This window comes from Cotesia typhae, unplaced genomic scaffold (genome assembly GCF_013202065.1).
Source record: "Cotesia typhae breed Kobodo isofemale line unplaced genomic scaffold, CoteBio_Ctyphae contig_119, whole genome shotgun sequence".
NCBI classification, from domain to species: Eukaryota; Metazoa; Arthropoda; class Insecta; order Hymenoptera; family Braconidae; genus Cotesia; species Cotesia typhae.
Genome location: NW_027423712.1, coordinates 423785 through 441243, shown reverse-complemented (window position 1 = coordinate 441243; position 17459 = coordinate 423785). Strand labels below are relative to the sequence as shown.

The following is a 17459-nucleotide window of genomic DNA, read 5'->3' as shown; positions in this document are numbered from 1 at the left end:
TATATATATATATATATATATATATATATATATATATATATATATATATATATATATATATATATATATAATATTAATAATAATAATAGTAGTAGTAAAGCCTTCAAATATCGTAACATCAAAAGATGGCTCGCTTATTTTGTTCGTAATATTTACACTATTGTTAAGGCATCAATAACTTTCAGACGTCTTAAATTTAATTATTAATATATCGAATTTAATTTTAATATTATCTTTCATTTGTATTTTTATCTTTATCCTAATACTGAGCGATCATTGATGACACAAGGCCACTGATCAATTAGCCAATTCGTCATTAGAGGAAGTACATTTTACATGGTTAATTTTTTCCAAGTTTTTAAACCTCACTAAACGAATTTACATATAATACTATATTTTTTGTTCTCTTTAATATATATATATATATATATATATTCTCACGTAAGCTCTCCACAAAAGGTGTATTATTACCTTTTATGGTATATCATTACTGTCTATCTGGATATTTCGCTGGTGATTTGTGTATTGCAGTAACGGATCCTCACCACTTACGGCAGCAGCATCCTCATCATTATGAGTACCACAGGTAACTATTTCCTCTGAGGGATTTATTAATAAATATTAATATCGTATTAAATAATAAATATTAATTATAAAATAAAATAAAATAAAAAATTTTTACCGGGATTAGTACTGTCACCGGTACCGCTATCCTTGCTGTGCTGAGAACTAGAATCCAGGTACAATTGTGTAGTTTGTCCATCAGTAATAGTTGGCTCTCCGCTTATGGGCACTTGTGCATTAGTATTTTTTGCAACCTTCGAACGCCGTCGCGATTGGTACATTATGATAACCCATACTATCGAAGTACCAACGACACAGCTTACCACCGCGACAATTACAATACTCAATACATTTGTCTGAATAACCACCGGTGACGAGACTGGACTGATAGTCAACCGAGAAACTCCCACTGCTTTGCCTAATGTATTATTTATCTCGCATTCGTAATTCCCGGCGTCGCTTAATACTGTATTAACAATTATCAATAATTGATCGTCAGCGGTGAAAAAGTGTCTCTCAGTTGCCAACAAAGGTACACCGTCTTTTCGCCATAAAAGTTTTGGACGTGGTGATCCACTTGCCATGCACTCGAGGACAATTGATGATCCTACAGATATAACACGGTTTTCCATTGGTTTTACGAAGGACGGCTCTTCCAATATTGTTATTGATGCATTGGCAACAATAACACCAGCGAGATTTTGCGCTGTACAAGAGTATACTCCGGTATCAGCACTTTTAACATCATCGATTATAAAAAGTACTGGATCTGATGGCATCATGTGCATTCGTCTTTCTCGGGCAGCTGGAAAATCATTACCACCGTCTTTTTGCCACGCTATTTGTGGTGAAGGATGACCTTCTGCAGAACATTCCAAGCGAGCTGTTCTTCCAGCCATTACACTTATGTCTTGGGGAATTTTTGAAAATGATGGATATACTAAAACATTAATTAATATTTACAATTAGCAAACAAATAAAGTATTATTTTTTTTATTAAATAATTAAAAAAAAAAAAACTTACCAAGAACACTAATTTTTGCTTTCGCAGAATAAGAAGTCCCAAAGGTATTTGCGACCATACATTGATACTTGCCAGCGTCCTCATGGCTGACATTTATAAGGTGTAGCGAGGACAATGCTTCAGTTACACCATTTTCAGAGGCTATGTGACTCGTTTCAATATCGACATCCCGCAGCTCCGTATTTTCATGCTTCCAAGTAAACTGTAAAGGAGTGTCAGCTGTGCTGGTTGCTCGACAAGTTAGCGTGACATTTTCGCCTTTTATACTCATCTGGCTGCTCGGCTCCTCAACAATACGGGGTTTCGGGAACTCATCTGAATCAGAATTATATACGTGACCATTTAGAGGCTTAATGTCACTTCTAGCGCTTTTTTTTTTTTTTTTTTTTTTACATTTTGAATTTTAAATTATGCTTAAGCCTAAATCCAATTCTTAATCCTTATAAATTAAAAAGAAAAAATAAATAATACATACCACAAGTAAAATTAGCATGATGTAATTGTGTTAAATGCATGGATTTTAGCCAGTGAGGGTATCCACATCTCGCTTTCGCTTCGTTGTATCTGTGCTCGCGCAGCCAAACGCTCAGCCATTGGAGCCCACAATCACACACTAAGGCACCTGTGTGAATACAATAGAACCTTTTCATTCATCTCCTATTCTTCCGTATATAAAAGCCAGGTGTATATTGTATTTTTTACACAGATGTATTTAATATATATACATTTATATTGAGGTTTTTTTATTCCTTTTTTCTTACCTGTGTTCATTTTGAGCTTGGACAAGTTCGGCATTGGGCTAAAGGCATTCTCTTGAATACTCGTTATATTATTCCCTTGAAGATCCAATTCTTCAAGACGCTCTAGTCCCCCAAACGCGTTTCTATTCACCGATTTTATTTGGTTGGATGCCAGGCCCAACTTTTTTAACTGACCAAGAACTACAAAAGCTCCAGTTGTTATATCCTCAATCATGTATGATATTTTGTTGAAATTTATATCCCTGTAATTTATAGTAATAAAAAAAAATACTTATAAATCACACCAGCTCTTTGTGCAATGGGGTACAAAAAAAATAATACATACAGGATTTTTAAGTTGGGAATGCTAGTGAAAGCACTGTCTGAAATGAATGAAATTTTATTGTGATCGAGTTTAAGCTTTTCCAATTTCAATAGATACTCAAAAGTCCCCCGTTCAATTGATGTTAGTCTGTTGTTGGACAAATCTCTGTAAAAAAAAATTAAATTTATTTAAATATTAACAAGAGTTAAAAATAAAATATATAAAACAGAAATCAGTATTGTAATGTACTAACAATTCGCGAATTTCTTTGCACAACTCCCATGCCTGGGATTCAATTTTAAATATATGGTTATGCGATAGTGTCAGTTTACGCAGATTATCCAATCCAAACAGTCCTCCTTTTTTAACTACAGTCAACATATTAAAGTCAAGCTGCAATAATTGTAAATTTCTGAGTGGCCAGAAAGCTCCATCTTCGAGCGTATCTATTTTATTTCTTTTCAATCTTAACTCCTCTAAGCTCGTTAGATTTTTTAAACTCAAACCTTGGATTTGTTGCAATTCATTTTTATTTATTTCACTGCAATAAATTCACAGACAAGGATAAGTACTTAGATAAATAAAATAATAAAATAAATAAACAGTGCAAATAAACTTACAGAAGTTTCAACTGAGTTAGATTTACAAAAACATCCTTGACGAGATGGGTTAAATTATTTTTATTTAGCCTTAACTCTTCGAGCTGTGTCAAATTATCTAAGCAGCCAGGTTCCATCTCACTAATCTCATTCATATTTAAATTTCTATAATACCAATCACAATTAATCAAAGAAATTTGTTCAATAATAAAGGCAGTAGATATATATAGATATAAATTTATACGTACAGTCGAATTAGTTGATTGGGTGCTAAAAAAGAGCCTCGTCTTAATAATTTTATTTTATTACTCGGCAACTCCAGAGACTGGAGATGAGATAATTTTCGTAGAGCAATCCCATCAATATCACCAATAAAATTGTGGGAACTGTATGGTCAAAAACAAAATCATAATTTATATATTTAATCCACCCCATTTACAAATTAAATTTAATTTAAAATAACTAAGCTGACTTACATTGAAACGTGAGTTAAATTACCCAACAATGAGAGCTCTGGTATATGGCTAAATAAATTTTTATTGAGTTTTAGACTAGTTAGCTGAGGGAGATGTGACATTGAAAATGTAAAATTATCCTCTAGTTTATTCGAACTTAAATCTCTGTAAAAAAAAAAAAAAAAAATTTTTATTAATTCATACTTGACAATTTAATACAGAAGCAAACATTTAATTTTTTACTTTTAAATTTTAAAAAATGGAATATTTAATCCACAACTGATAATATTTTATGCAAGCTTTAATTTATGCACATTTTATCGACTAATTTTAACAATAATAATAAATTATCAGTCTGATATTTTAACCATTCTAATGCAGTCAAATGAAATAACATTTTTGCTTGTCAAAATAATGTCCTAAAAAAATATTTCGGTTTTTTTTTTTTTTTTTTTTTAAATTATACCTAAAATAACATTTGTAATGAATGCAAAATTATTAAATAAATATAAAAATATTTGCGTGGAAATTTTAAAATAATTTTTTTTTTTTTTTTTTTTTTTCCCAATAAGTTTGCAATTTAAAAAAATAAATGTCTGCTTTTTTTATAACGATAGTAATAGTAATAATTAAAAATAGCAAGCTCACAATATTTCGGTCCATGGTGGTAATTTACTAGGCGATGAAATCAATTGCAAACCACTGCAATCAACAACATTGCCTAAACAGGCACATTTTATCGGACATTTATTAACATTATTGTAATTGTTATCTTGATCTTCACTAGTTTCGGCATCCTGTCGAGCTATTGTATAAGAAACGTTCCATAGTATCAAAAGTACTATAAATACAGCGTAGGGCACTTCAAAAGAAGCGACCGACATCATATAAAAATACGAGGCCTCTTATACACAAATCACACTATTCAGCGATCACAATGAGTTTAATCACAATAAATTCATAATAAATTCCATATTAGCCCCCATTTAATCGGCGAACGTAGATATACTTGATTGATAGTTAATCATATCATCAATGTCGATAAGCAAGTGGTAAATGTAATAACCATTTTTGTATATAAATAAATTGGCAAAACATCCTCAGCAGCCATTAATACACCAGCCCACCGTTTATTTTGTTTTATTAAAAACAAAGTTGATCCTCAACAAAACACAAACCAATTTAGTTTGTACACCATCCTGATTATTCTCACTGCAACGTAACATTTATAAATAAATATTATTTAATTTATCTCATTACCATCGTCTTTCCTAATAACTCTGACTATACTAACTATACACACGTTCTCACTTCTGAGCAACCCCGAGTCTGGTATGGGAGACGGAGACCGTAGACTGCAAGACCCTTTGCTTGTATTTTTGTTCTGCGTTCTTACTCGCACTTGTTTTTTTTATTCTCACTATACCAGCAAGCCAAAGCCAAAGGACTATTCCGGAGGCGGCTCTACTGCCGTTTACGGTTATGCTCTGCTCGCTCCTCGGCTGTTCCCGTTGCTGCTGCTGTTGCGTATCTTTTCTTCATCTTCTATTACTTCTGGCGTCTCCTCCAGGTGGCGCAACTTTCGATCTGTTTTTTTTAGAAATAAAAAACTACCTTACCTGCTTTAGTTAAGTGTAACAATTGTTATTATTATGATAATGATACTGATGTTAGTTGACAGCTGTCAATTTTTTAAATTCTCATAATGACATTAAGGTAAGCTGTCACTTGACAATTTTTTTATTTTTTTTATCAAATAAATTTGCTCCAAAAAATTATTTTAAAAAAATTGCATTTTTAGTTTTTTAAAATTTTTAAATGTTAATTTTTTTTGCCATAATTTGTTACAAAAATTCTTAAAATTATCAAAACTATCGGCTAAGTTAATTTTTATATTCTCATAGCATTAATTTTTATTAATTTTCATGAAAATTAATTTAGCAAATATTTGATAATTTTTAGAATTTTTGTTAACAAATAAATTATGGGAAAAAAAATAAGAAAAAAAATTGACATCTAGAAATTTAAAAAAATAAAAAATGCAATTTATTAAAAATAATTTTTTATCATAAATTTAATTGTTAAATAAAATTAAAAATTGGTCAAGTGACAGTTAATTTTAATGTCATTAATTTTCATATGTGGAAGTTTTTTATTGAATTTTTTTTGATAATTATTTAATTATTAAATTATTCAAAAAATTGCATTTTATATTTTTTTTTAATTTCTAGATGTCAATTTTTTTTTCTTATTTATTTTTGCCATAATTTATTTTTTAGGAAATTTTTAAAATTATCGAATATGTGCTACATTAATGTTCATTAATTTTTAACTTAAATTTGATTTATTTCTCATCAAAATAAAACTGTGAGTGATTAAAAAAAAGTAATAAAACTTTATGATTCTAAAATCAGCTGACACAGAATAATTTTTTTATTTTATCTAAAAAATAAATCATAATTTTTTAGAAAAATTTATTATAATACTGAAGTTAGCGGTCAGCTGTCAATTTTAAAAATTAATTACAATAAAAAAATGCTTCTAAAATTTTCACTCAATTTTTTTTAATTTTCACATGTGCAATATTTTAATGAAATTTTTTTTTAATAATTTAATTACTATAAAATTCCAAAAAATTTTTAATATCTGTCAACTTCAGTGTTATTAATTTATTTAAAAAAAAATATCAAATGTCAAGTAATTTCAGGATCATTAAAAATTTTTCAACATAGTATTTTAATATTTGAATATGTATACATACGTATATGTACAATACTTATAATTAAATACAAGTAAATAAAGAAATACAATTAATCATAGTTGTATTAAATTTGTTTTTGTTTTTTTTTCTAATAATAATTTTTTTTTTAACTTATCTGTGAGTAGTTATTTTAAATATTTATTTGTAGTCAACAAACCACTATTTCACAGCTCCATTTTTTTCTTTCTTCCTTTCATTCTTAACTAGAAAGCCGTAGCGATATTTATTATAATACCAAAGCCTTTTTAACGCGATTATGTGATGCTTTAATAACTCGAGGATACTCTAGACAACAGTACAACATTCTATTTCAGTTCCAAAATCAATTTATTTATAATTTTTATAATTCTACTATATCACGATTATTTTTGATACATTTGTCCTATCAAATTTAAAAATAAAGTTCATGTAAAAAAAAAATTAAAAGAAAAAATGTATAATGAAACCGCCTGCAGTTATATTTAATATAATAATATAATAATATAATAGTATAATTATCAGATTAAAATTGCAATGATTTTGGAGAGTGAAATGAGGATTTACTATTGTCGATAGTTAAATGTCTACCCCGACGCTTATCTTTTTACAACCCACCGGCCTCAGAGCCATGGTTCGACATCTCGACTGGTAATTTAAGGTCAGCTCAAAGGAACTAAGTTGTGGGGTGGTATGAATTTATGAGAGCCGCGTCGACGGGCTCCATGCACGAGGGACAGGTGAGAGAACGCAGCAGCCAGTCGTCGATGCACATGGCGTGATAAGTGTGCATGCAGGGAAGATAGCGAACGGCCTCTCCAATAGTCAGCTCCATCATGCAGATTACACACTCTCCCTTTTTGGCACCGTCGTACTCCCTCGAGGGCAAGTGCTGGATCAGTCCAATGCGTTTGGCAATTCGCACCTGGTGCTCCTCTTCGTTAATTGCTGCCGAGTTCATCAGTCCGGTTCCTCTGATATTGCCGGTTGTCATTCCGATACCCTGGCCCAGTCCGCCGATGCTTGACTCCGTTGATCGGACGTGTCTCTCCCGGGTTGAGACAACCGGATACCGAGAATCAACCAGCTCCTAAAAAGATAATCAGATTAATAATAATAATAATAATAATAATAATAATAATAATAATAATAATAATAATAATAATAATAAATTTGATCATTACATTGTAAGGCATAGCTTGTGAATTTAGTTGATCTTGCGACAAACTACCAGACATGGCAGGATCTGGACTGTTGTTCAACAGAGTTGCGTTGTCATTTTGAGCACCTCCACTGCTCTTGAGACAGTTGCCCATTTTGGTCGAACAAAGGATTTTTGTCGATTGTTACTTGATTATGTTACTTATTGTTACTTGGTTATTTGATTATTTAAAATGAACTTACTGGTGGTAGTCTACCTGACAATAGACAATACCGAGAGGCAATTCAGGTCTAGAACGAAGAGCAGTGGGCGCTGACGACAAGTTATTGGTCAGCGTATCCCCAAAAATGTCATCCGACTTGGCATGGTCAGGGTTCGACACTCAAGGCCACTTTTTTCTTTGTGACTGTCAGCAGCCAACATAACAAAACAATTTAAACTAAATTAAAGCCTTTACTTTTGTCAATTTTATATTCTTTTATCACATACTTGGCTGTTAGTAAACATTTGTCTGAAATAATAATTTTGACAATTATAATTTTGTTTTTAAAATTTATAAAATAATTAATTAACACAGAATACAGCTGACTACAGCTGACTGGCTGACTTTTCCACCATGACTGCTTGATTTTAATCTATACACGCCAAGTGTATGAGTATGTGTGTATGTATATAGATGAGCTTGAGTGAGTAATGTATATCTATGGATACAAACACTTATGTATAATTTTCACCACACGATTTCGAAAGTTTCTTTTTATTAACTGTTTCAATTCTTCGTTTCATCGACAAAGATTATTCACTGACATTGTGTTGACAATTTGATCTCAACGTCAGCTGATGGATTAATCGCTGAGAGTTGCGTTGTTTGTCAGATTAAGATAAACAGCTGATGAGCTCCGAGAGAAAAACAGCAACACACTGAACGGAAACAATGGCAATATCACTTCTCTAGACCTAACCAGAATTATTCTTATTCGTCGTCATGTAAGCTTTTGTCTCAAGTCTTGGAAGATTTTTTTTTTTCAAGTGTTTTTCTGTTCGTGCAACGTCATGGCTGCGTTGGTAAGTGTTTTTATTATTTTATTTATTGTAGGTTAGGAAAAAATTGTTGGTTATGGAGAAAATTATTTTTTATTTTGCAGTAGGTACAATTGAGGTCTGAATTGTCGATAAATTGTATTTCTCGGACATTACCTTGATAGCCACCTTATCTATAACTTACTGTCAATCTACGTCCGCAATTTGAAGCAAACTTGACGGAAAGAGTTGGCAAAGCGAGCGATTACCTATTAGTTACCTATAACTTACTCTGCAAATAGACGTCAAAACTTGCTGTACAAGTATTTCCTTCAAATTGTAGTAAAGTTGAAAAGAAATTTAACTACAAGTTTGATTGTTAACTTGTATTCAAGTTGCGGCCGTAGATTTCCGTCAATTTGCTTACAACTGTTGTTGAGAGAAGAATTACCGCCAACTTGATGTATAAATTAACCGTAACTGCTGGAAGTCAACACTTACTGAGAAAGCGCTGGCTATCAGGGTATATATATAATTAATAATAATTAATATTTATATTAATAAATATAATTATAATAATTATTACACTTTAATTAATAAAAAGAAAATGGCTCACAGAAGAAAATTGGCTTTTATTACTTTTAAATATTATTTTTTGACAGGTTAAAATTTTAAAAACAATTTAAGGTTAGTTTTGTAAAAATTGAAGAAATAAAATTTTATGAATATTTTAGATTTAAAAATATAATCTTATAATGTAAATAATTATTTTAGATGAATTTTGAATTATGAAGAATGAAAAAATGGTTTTTTTTTGGAGATAATTTAAAGAGATATTTATAAAATAAAAGGGAAATATTAATAAAAGAAGGAACAAATATTTATCATTTGAGGCATTTTATTTAATTTTTATACATATATAATCATTTATATTAGAATTTCAGGTTGTCATATGGTTTAAATCTGGCTGTTTATTTATTTATTCATCATTACCATCCAACTATACATTATCCACACTTAATTTTTGTTCACAATAACATTTTATGATAATTTATATTATATATTTTACTTCACTATACTTCTTTATCATTATTATTAAAATGGCATTACTTATCAATCATTCTTATTCATTGGATTATGAGTAGACTTTTTCTATATATTTATTCATTTATTTACTTCCATAGTCATTCATTATAGTAAAATATACACATAATTCATATTCATCATAATTCATAGTACATAATAATATATCATATTGATACAATGTATCGATTTAAATATCAACAATTGCAAGCTAACTACTGTAATTGTTTATTTTTATTCATTTTTCTATTTTCACATTATTATTATCATTATATATATATATATATATATATATATATATATATATATATATATATATATATATATATATATATATATATATATATATATTTATGTATATTTAATAGTATCTGAGACCCTTTATTCAATAATTCATATTTCTAAAATAAAAAATAATTAATCGTTTCTCCAGACAAACCCTTCTTAGACGTCTCTCCGGGAAGAAACAATTAATCATTTCAATAATATATTTATAATATTCCCAGTTACAGTAAAAATATTATTAATCTTATCATTATTATCATTAATAATAATTATTATTCATCCACTTTCTCATCTATAACTAAAATTGAATTACACAAATTATTTACAATAAAAAAATAAATAACTACTAAAATTATTCGATAACCTGAATAAAAAATTTATTATTTACGGTCATATTTATCAATAAAATAATAAATCCATCGCCTAGTTATTAAATAAAGGGTTTCTATTTGTAAATAATAATATTGTTTAGTAATTTAATAATAAATATTTTTTTTTTTTTTTCATTTATTTTTTTAACTTTTTTTTTTTTTATTAAATGTTTACTCGTTATATAATGGGCGATTGACATATGTAAACTCTTGAACTATGAGTTCAGTTGATTGTATCATTGTACACTTTATAGACAATGGTAGGTCATTAGTTTTTATTTTTATTATTATTATTATTAACAGTATTATTATTCTTACATAATATTATTTATTGATTATAAACATAACTTAATTAGTATTATTATTATAATTATGAGTATTGTTACTTGAATAATATTTAATAAATAATTATAATAGTTTTAGTAATCAATTTTAAATAAATTGATCCGGATTTTTGGTATGTGTCTTATGAGATCACGAGAAACGGCCAAAAATCATTATTACTTTTGTGGTAATATATAACGATTCAGTGAGCAGTCTTTAGAGGGAGTAATTAGTGCATATTAAAAATTAATTTAGCAGATATTTAATTATTTTTTTAAAAAATAAAAATTGACTAAATTCAATTTTTTAAAAATAATTTTTCAGAAAAAAAAATTATTATTAATAAAATTTATTTTTTATTTCAGAAGATAAAACTTCAAAATAATAATTTTAGCCGCAATAGTGATAACTTGGATAAATAAAAGTAAAAATGAAAAAGTGAGGCAATAAAAACGGAAGTCTGGAGCTTTTTATGAACAGCGAAATACGAGAAGACAAATAAATAGAGCAATTATTTGTTTCGTTCGAAAGAATATTTTAACTTTATTGTTGTAAAAAAGAAGATAAAACAGGTTAATCGTTTTTTTTGTTTTTTAATAACAGACAATAAAAGTAATGCTTACTAATGCTAATTATTATTATTATTATTATTATTATTAAAAGTTTATGTAGTTATTTATTTAATAATAATTATCTATATCTTTTTCATTCGAGACGACCAACTGTCAACCACCGAGCGCATTTCATATCCTCTCAACTATTTAATCTTACATCTAAAAAAGCAGGTACGTATTACATAGACAGGTCTTCGAAATTTTTATTATAATAATTAATTTAATTACAATGTTTCAGGTTTGTTATTTAATACAATTGATTTGTCGGAACCAAATCGGTAAATAATTTTATTTTTCTTTTTTTACGGTGATTATCTTTTTAGTCAATATTTTTGAGCTTGTTCGCATGATTTCAATCAACCAATGCAATTTTCTTATCAAATTAGAGGGAAATATATCAATATTTTATTTAATATAATTTAATAAGATATTTAACATTTATTTATTTAGATATTTTATTTGATTATTTGTTATTTTTATTTATTTAGTTGATGAGAGTGACAAAAAATATAAGAATCGAACCCTGTCAAGATAGGCCACCGATCTATTAAATATTACATAGGACTAGGTTGTTAATATGAATTAGAAAGCTTTTTGTAAAAGACCAAGACTAAGAGACACTTTATCCATTAAATATTCTGACTAGAAATTACTCATTCTAGTTTTAATACGGCCTCCTAGTACGAAATATATTATCGAGAATAAACTTGTGCTTTAGTATCCAAAATAAACATCTACCAACTTTATTATAATTGTTGTAAATTTTGCTCAGCTTTAGAATTTTTTTACTTTCTATTTTATAATAATTCACTCAATTCATCTATCACCGTATTTTTTTAATTATAAAAAAATAATTACCAATTAAAATTTCGTTTTATTTTTTAAATTAAATTTCCAGGCCTTTATTTTTTTAATAAAAAAATTCAAAAACAAATCTTAATATTTATCAATATGAGGCCGATTATTAATATGCGAAGATGAAGTGAGTGATCTCAAAAGTTGATAAAAAATATTTCAATAATTGTTATTTTTCATTTTATAAATTTTAATTGAAAATTTACACGCTGAATAGTTTTAGGCACCGCGTGTAGTAATATTACTTTTTTTCAAAATAATATTATCAATTAATTATATACTTTTTTTTTTATTTTTTATTTATTTATTTTTTTTTTAATAACTATTATTATTTAAATATGCACATATTTAACTCTCAAATAATAAAACTATTTAACATCTATTTGGCTTTGTAGTTTTAGTCATCACATTTCCATAACTTTCTCGTGTTGTTTCAACTCCCAACGATTGGTCGCTCGATAGAAAAATTATTATTATTTACAATATCTAATTAGCGCATATATTTTAGCATTATTTGATTAATCGTTCACTTTTCTTAGATCCGGACACTGGATTATTGATTTTAAATATTTTTTTTCTACCTGATCATTTTGAATATTGTTTATCATTATTATTATTATATTATAAATATAAATAGCGTAATCTAGTAATATATTTATTGGCTAGTAAATAATATCGGTGTTCAATTAAACCGGTGATTAAACGATGACAAACATAAATAAAGTATTAGTCTGATTAATTATTATTTTACACAGTTTATGATTAAATAGTTGATTAAATTACACATTAATCATCTCAATTACAATAATACTATTATATGTCTTAAATATTTTATTAATTAATTATAATAGGTTCTTTTTATTTAATTATTATTATTATTATTATTATTATTATTATTATTTTATTTACGTCTATCATTAATTAATATTAATAATGAGTAATCGAACCAGTGAGACGATCGGATGAACGTATGACAGGTATCAATTGAAAAATATGTACTATGGGCTAAAATAATAATAAACAATAATTTTTAACGTAAAAAAAAAAAAAAATCGGCGATATTTCACGCGCTGATACAAACATAAAAATGTGTTACTTGAATAATATATAAGGACGTATTGTCGTATGTATATAATTAGAACGTGTATGCACATATCGTGTACACTCGGTGTCAGTCTGTATAATCAGTCAGAAGATGCGTCGTGTCAATCGCAAACTCTCAATCGTATGATCGATTTTTTAAAAAAATTATAAATTATTTTTATTTATCAGAAATTAATTTTAAAAATATTATTTCAATCGCATCATATGAAATTGTGTTGTGGTAATTTTTTTAAAAAATTCATTTAATTTTTCTGAAAATATTTAATGTAATTACAGTAATAGCGAAAATTTATTACAGAATTTGGAATTACATAATTGTAACATAAGTCAATATTACCGTTCAATAACACACACAACACAATTGCAATTGGCAGTTTGTCGATGACACGTCAGCCAAATAGCTAAAGCTATAACAAGCTAACTCAATAACAATCTACCGTATTAATTAAACGCAGTCAATGTTACAATCCAACATCATACAAACACTATTGCATTATTTTATTTTTTTACTTAAATAATAATTCAAAATTTTTATCTATAATAATTTAGAAGTTTACCGAGATTTAATGTAAGTACTTTTAATACTTCGGGTAAAATTTTTTATTTAAATAATATTTTTCGGTTTTTTAGAAATTTTTTCAGTGAAATTAATTGTGTTACATTAAATCTCACATGTTTATATTAATAAATAAATAAATAAATAAATAAATGCAGTGCCCAGATAGATATTTAAAAAGTGTTGCTATTCATTTTTACAATTTTTCAATTGACTTTTTTATCGAATGTAACTATGTCACTCGATTATATTTTTTAGAAAATTTATTAAAAACTTAATTATGCCCAAAAGATAAATCATTGAATTTTTTTTATTATAAATTTGATAATGTTTTAAATTTTACCACTGAAAAAAAATAAATTAATAATATTTAAAATTAAATAAATGATTTTTATGAGGGGCAATTTTAGTTATGATTAATAGTAAACCACGTCATGGTTTAATAGTAAACAGTACAGCAACATTAAATTAATTATTAACATGATCATTTAATGAGATTACTGAGAATTTACGACAAAGCTCGAATTAACAAGAGAGTAAGGTCGGAACTTAATTAAAACTAGTAGTGGTAAAATTTAAAGCATATTACCGATTTTTAGTGCAACTATTACGATCGAGATAATTTCTCTCCAATTAGCAACTTTCCTAATCCGACTAATGCAAAGTAAATAAAATAAATTAGCTCGGTTATTTTGATAAAAAAGTTTTTTATTTGATTATTAGAAATAAAAAATAATAAAATAAAGTATGCTTGGATGTAATATTCGATATAAAAAGAAGCGAAAAGAACAGGAGCTGTAAAAAAATGAAAAAGCTGACGAAACCCTGATCTTTTTGTGCTACTATCACGATCGAACTTTATTTTTCGGTATATAAACCTACACTCTATTTTATAGTAAGAGTCTCAGGCGGCTCAAACTAATATAGTATCGAACTGTCGAGTTTCAATCGAATTTTTATTTCCTTTCGTTTATTATTATTATTTATTTTATTTTTATCCATTTCACAAGTTCCGGAAATTTATATTTTTATTATTGAATCTATATTACTTTCATTCATTATCTTGTTCATATTTTTTTTTTATAACAATTATGTCTTTTTAGATATTATCATAATTTTAGTATTATTTAATTTGATTATTATATTTATCAATATTATTATTACAATAAATATTATTATTATTTTTGTATAGAATGAAATCGACTCGATTATTATTATTTTATATATATATATATATATATATATATATATATATATATATATATATATATATATATATATATATATATATATATATATATATATTCACTGGAATCTGTGGTACAGAATAACAATCGAGATCGTTAAAGAGCATTCAGTTAAATCCTCTTCTTTTTCCACCTACTCGTAAATTTAAATTGCAATTTAGTAATAAATTATTATTCAATAGCAAAAATTGTAATTTTATTATTTATCGATTTATTATTTTAACGTTTAATTAAATAACTTAATTAAAATCAGAACCTATGACACACATTTAGATAAGCGAAATTACCATAAATTAATTAGTTAATTTTTAATCAGTTATTTTTTATCTTACAACATCTTAATCTGAATAATGTTGAGATTTGATTTATTATTTTTGATCAGTGCTCAAATATTATACGGCCATAAACATTTTCTAGTAATAACATTTTTAAAAAATAAATAATAAAGATTTTTACTTTACCATTTATCATTTTCAATGAATAATATTATAAATTTTTCAATTTATATCTGTCAATCAATCCGAAATTAATTTTGTTCATTTTTCACAAACTTGAGGAAACCATTATTTTTTGATTGACGGACACTTGTTCAAAACTCACCGTGTGAATTTTTCCCGACAGGATTTTATCAATTTTTTTTACAATTAAAACTTTTTAAATTATCGATGATAATAATAACAGTCATAATTTTTTTTATTTCTTCACTATAATTTACTGTAAAATTTAAATCGAGACTTTTTAAGTAAACTAATTTAAACCCCAAACTAATAAATTTACAATTACAGGATATATAAGTCTAATAATACTCGAAACATTTATTACATCAATATATATTTTAACAGTAAAGGGTTCATTGGATCGCAAGATAATCCAAGATAATTTGGCTCAACGTTTACTCGAGTGGCTCAAAATAACCAAGAATTTTTTTTTTTATCAGTAATACTCTTGTTTATTACCCGAGTACCCGCAGAATATTTTCCAATAATAATTATTTATTTTTTTAAAAAATCTCAAATAGAATCTCGCGATCCAGCCTCCAGAATTCCAAAACTGTTTTTACACAATAAATTTAATTAATTAATTACCATTAAATATTATATTTAATTCAACATCTAAATTCAAAATTATATACTTCAAATCTCACATTATATAAATATATATATATATATATATATATATATATATATATATATATATATATATATATATATATATATATATATATATATATATATATATATATATATATATATATATATTATATACGACTATAAATTACACACTTGATTAAATTTTATATATTTTTGACAATGACAACACAGAGGATTATAATCACAATTATTTATAAAAAAATTACGACTGTTTTTGTCAATTTTATTAATTAAAAAAAAAAAAAAAAATGTTATTAGATAAATTGGAAAACATACCCGTAAATTATCAGTATCAGAGATAAAACAATTACAGAGTTATCACTGAATTTATCGCGAGGGAAACTTTAAAACTTGGATCCAAAACTTTTCAATTATTGCCAGCATTAATTAAAAAAGCAATTAATTATAAGCCAAATAAATTCGACGAGTAAATTTATTTCTTAAAATTCAATAAATAAAATAAAATAAAATAAAATAAATAAATAAATAAATTTAAGTGTCGTATTACATGAGAAACTTGATGCAATTTACCAAGAGCTGCTCACTATTGATTTCACACAAGAGTTTTGTACAAGCTTTTCCTCCCTCTCTCTTTCTGTTTTTCTTCTTTCTTTATTTAATTTTTTTTTTTTTTTTTTTTTTTTTTTCATTACGGAAGAATGGAAAAATCTGTATAAATGACTTTGGCTCCCTCGATAAATCATCATTCTATTTAGAATACAATGTACACAGATATATACATAAATATATCGATTGTTTCTATAAATGTAATCCAATGCAGATCAAAACGATTGCAATTATGGACAAAATTAGCTTCGGCCTTCTTTAATTGATCGTAACTGAAGCTATACGTACATTGAAAGTGACCTTTAACATGAATTGACGTAATAACTTGCGACGAACCAATCGAATATAGAATAGTAGGCCATGTAAAAAATTTTATTTATTTTTTTAAGTATGCATCTATATATTTTTCATTTGCCATTACGTATAAATACATATACTTAACAGAATAAGTAGATATAAGTACATATTTATAGCTTTCAATATAAAATATGCAGCTGTCGCAAAGTATAAGTGTACTTTCAGTGTTAAGATTTAATAAACTCGGGGAAAGTTTGTTAGTTTTATTTATAATATTCCAATGAAACAAACTGATGAAAAAAGGAAAACAAAAAATGTTAAAAAGTTTTAAGAAAAGTAATCAAAAGAACGGTCGTTGACCCGATTGTAAGAAGCTATA

At 26.6% G+C, this 17459-nt stretch overlaps 2 protein-coding genes and 1 long non-coding RNA gene across 6 annotated transcripts; 1 reads left to right on the top strand and 2 right to left on the bottom strand.

Moving 5' to 3' along the window:
* Positions 1-53: 53 nt before the first annotated feature.
* Positions 54-5236, bottom strand: LOC141529735 (leucine-rich repeats and immunoglobulin-like domains protein 3). Of its 4 annotated transcripts, none has more exons than XM_074246420.1 (12): positions 5002-5236; positions 4356-4919; positions 3729-3872; positions 3501-3638; positions 3274-3417; positions 2907-3194; positions 2675-2818; positions 2350-2591; positions 2064-2210; positions 1589-1903; positions 683-1504; positions 54-599 (listed from the first exon to the last, which is right to left on the bottom strand). In XM_074246420.1, exons 2-12 carry the CDS (start codon positions 4592-4594, stop codon positions 475-477), a joined length of 2748 nt encoding a protein of 915 aa, XP_074102521.1. In that variant the 5' UTR covers positions 4595-4919; positions 5002-5236; the 3' UTR covers positions 54-474. The 4 variants fall into 4 exon arrangements, with proteins under 4 accessions (XP_074102521.1, XP_074102530.1, XP_074102538.1 ...); XM_074246429.1 differs by having other exon boundaries at positions 5011-5236; XM_074246437.1 differs by having other exon boundaries at positions 5019-5236.
* Positions 5237-6419: 1183 nt separating this feature from the next.
* Rnf11 (Ring finger protein 11) lies at positions 6420-8511 on the bottom strand. Its single transcript, XM_074247139.1, has 3 exons — positions 8096-8511; positions 7629-8012; positions 6420-7534 (listed from the first exon to the last, which is right to left on the bottom strand). Exons 2-3 carry the CDS (start codon positions 7758-7760, stop codon positions 7121-7123), a joined length of 546 nt encoding a protein of 181 aa, XP_074103240.1. The 5' UTR covers positions 7761-8012; positions 8096-8511; the 3' UTR covers positions 6420-7120.
* Positions 8512-8533: 22 nt separating this feature from the next.
* On the top strand, positions 8534-13821 carry LOC141530184 (uncharacterized). Its single transcript, XR_012479721.1, has 3 exons — positions 8534-8671; positions 8752-9149; positions 11055-13821. It is a non-coding gene; the product is annotated as an uncharacterized LOC141530184 (long non-coding RNA).
* The last annotated feature ends 3638 nt before the right edge of the window (positions 13822-17459 follow it).

Excerpts from the sequence above, each read along its gene's own strand:
- LOC141529735 (XM_074246424.1), bottom strand. The coding sequence starts at position 4,594 with ATGATGTCGGTCGCTTCTTTTGAAGTGCCCTACGCTGTATTTATAGTA. Across the intron at positions 3,873-4,355 it reads CCACCATGGACCGAAATATT|AGATTTAAGTTCGAATAAAC; the intron begins GTGAGCTTGCTA and ends TTTTTTTTACAG. Across the intron at positions 2,819-2,906 it reads TGCAAAGAAATTCGCGAATT|AGATTTGTCCAACAACAGAC; the intron begins GTTAGTACATTA and ends TTTTTTTTACAG.
- Rnf11 (XM_074247139.1), bottom strand. The coding sequence starts at position 7,760 with ATGGGCAACTGTCTCAAGAGCAGTGGAGGTGCTCAAAATGACAACGCA. Across the intron at positions 7,535-7,628 it reads CACAAGCTATGCCTTACAAT|GAGCTGGTTGATTCTCGGTA; the intron begins GTAATGATCAAA and ends TTATCTTTTTAG.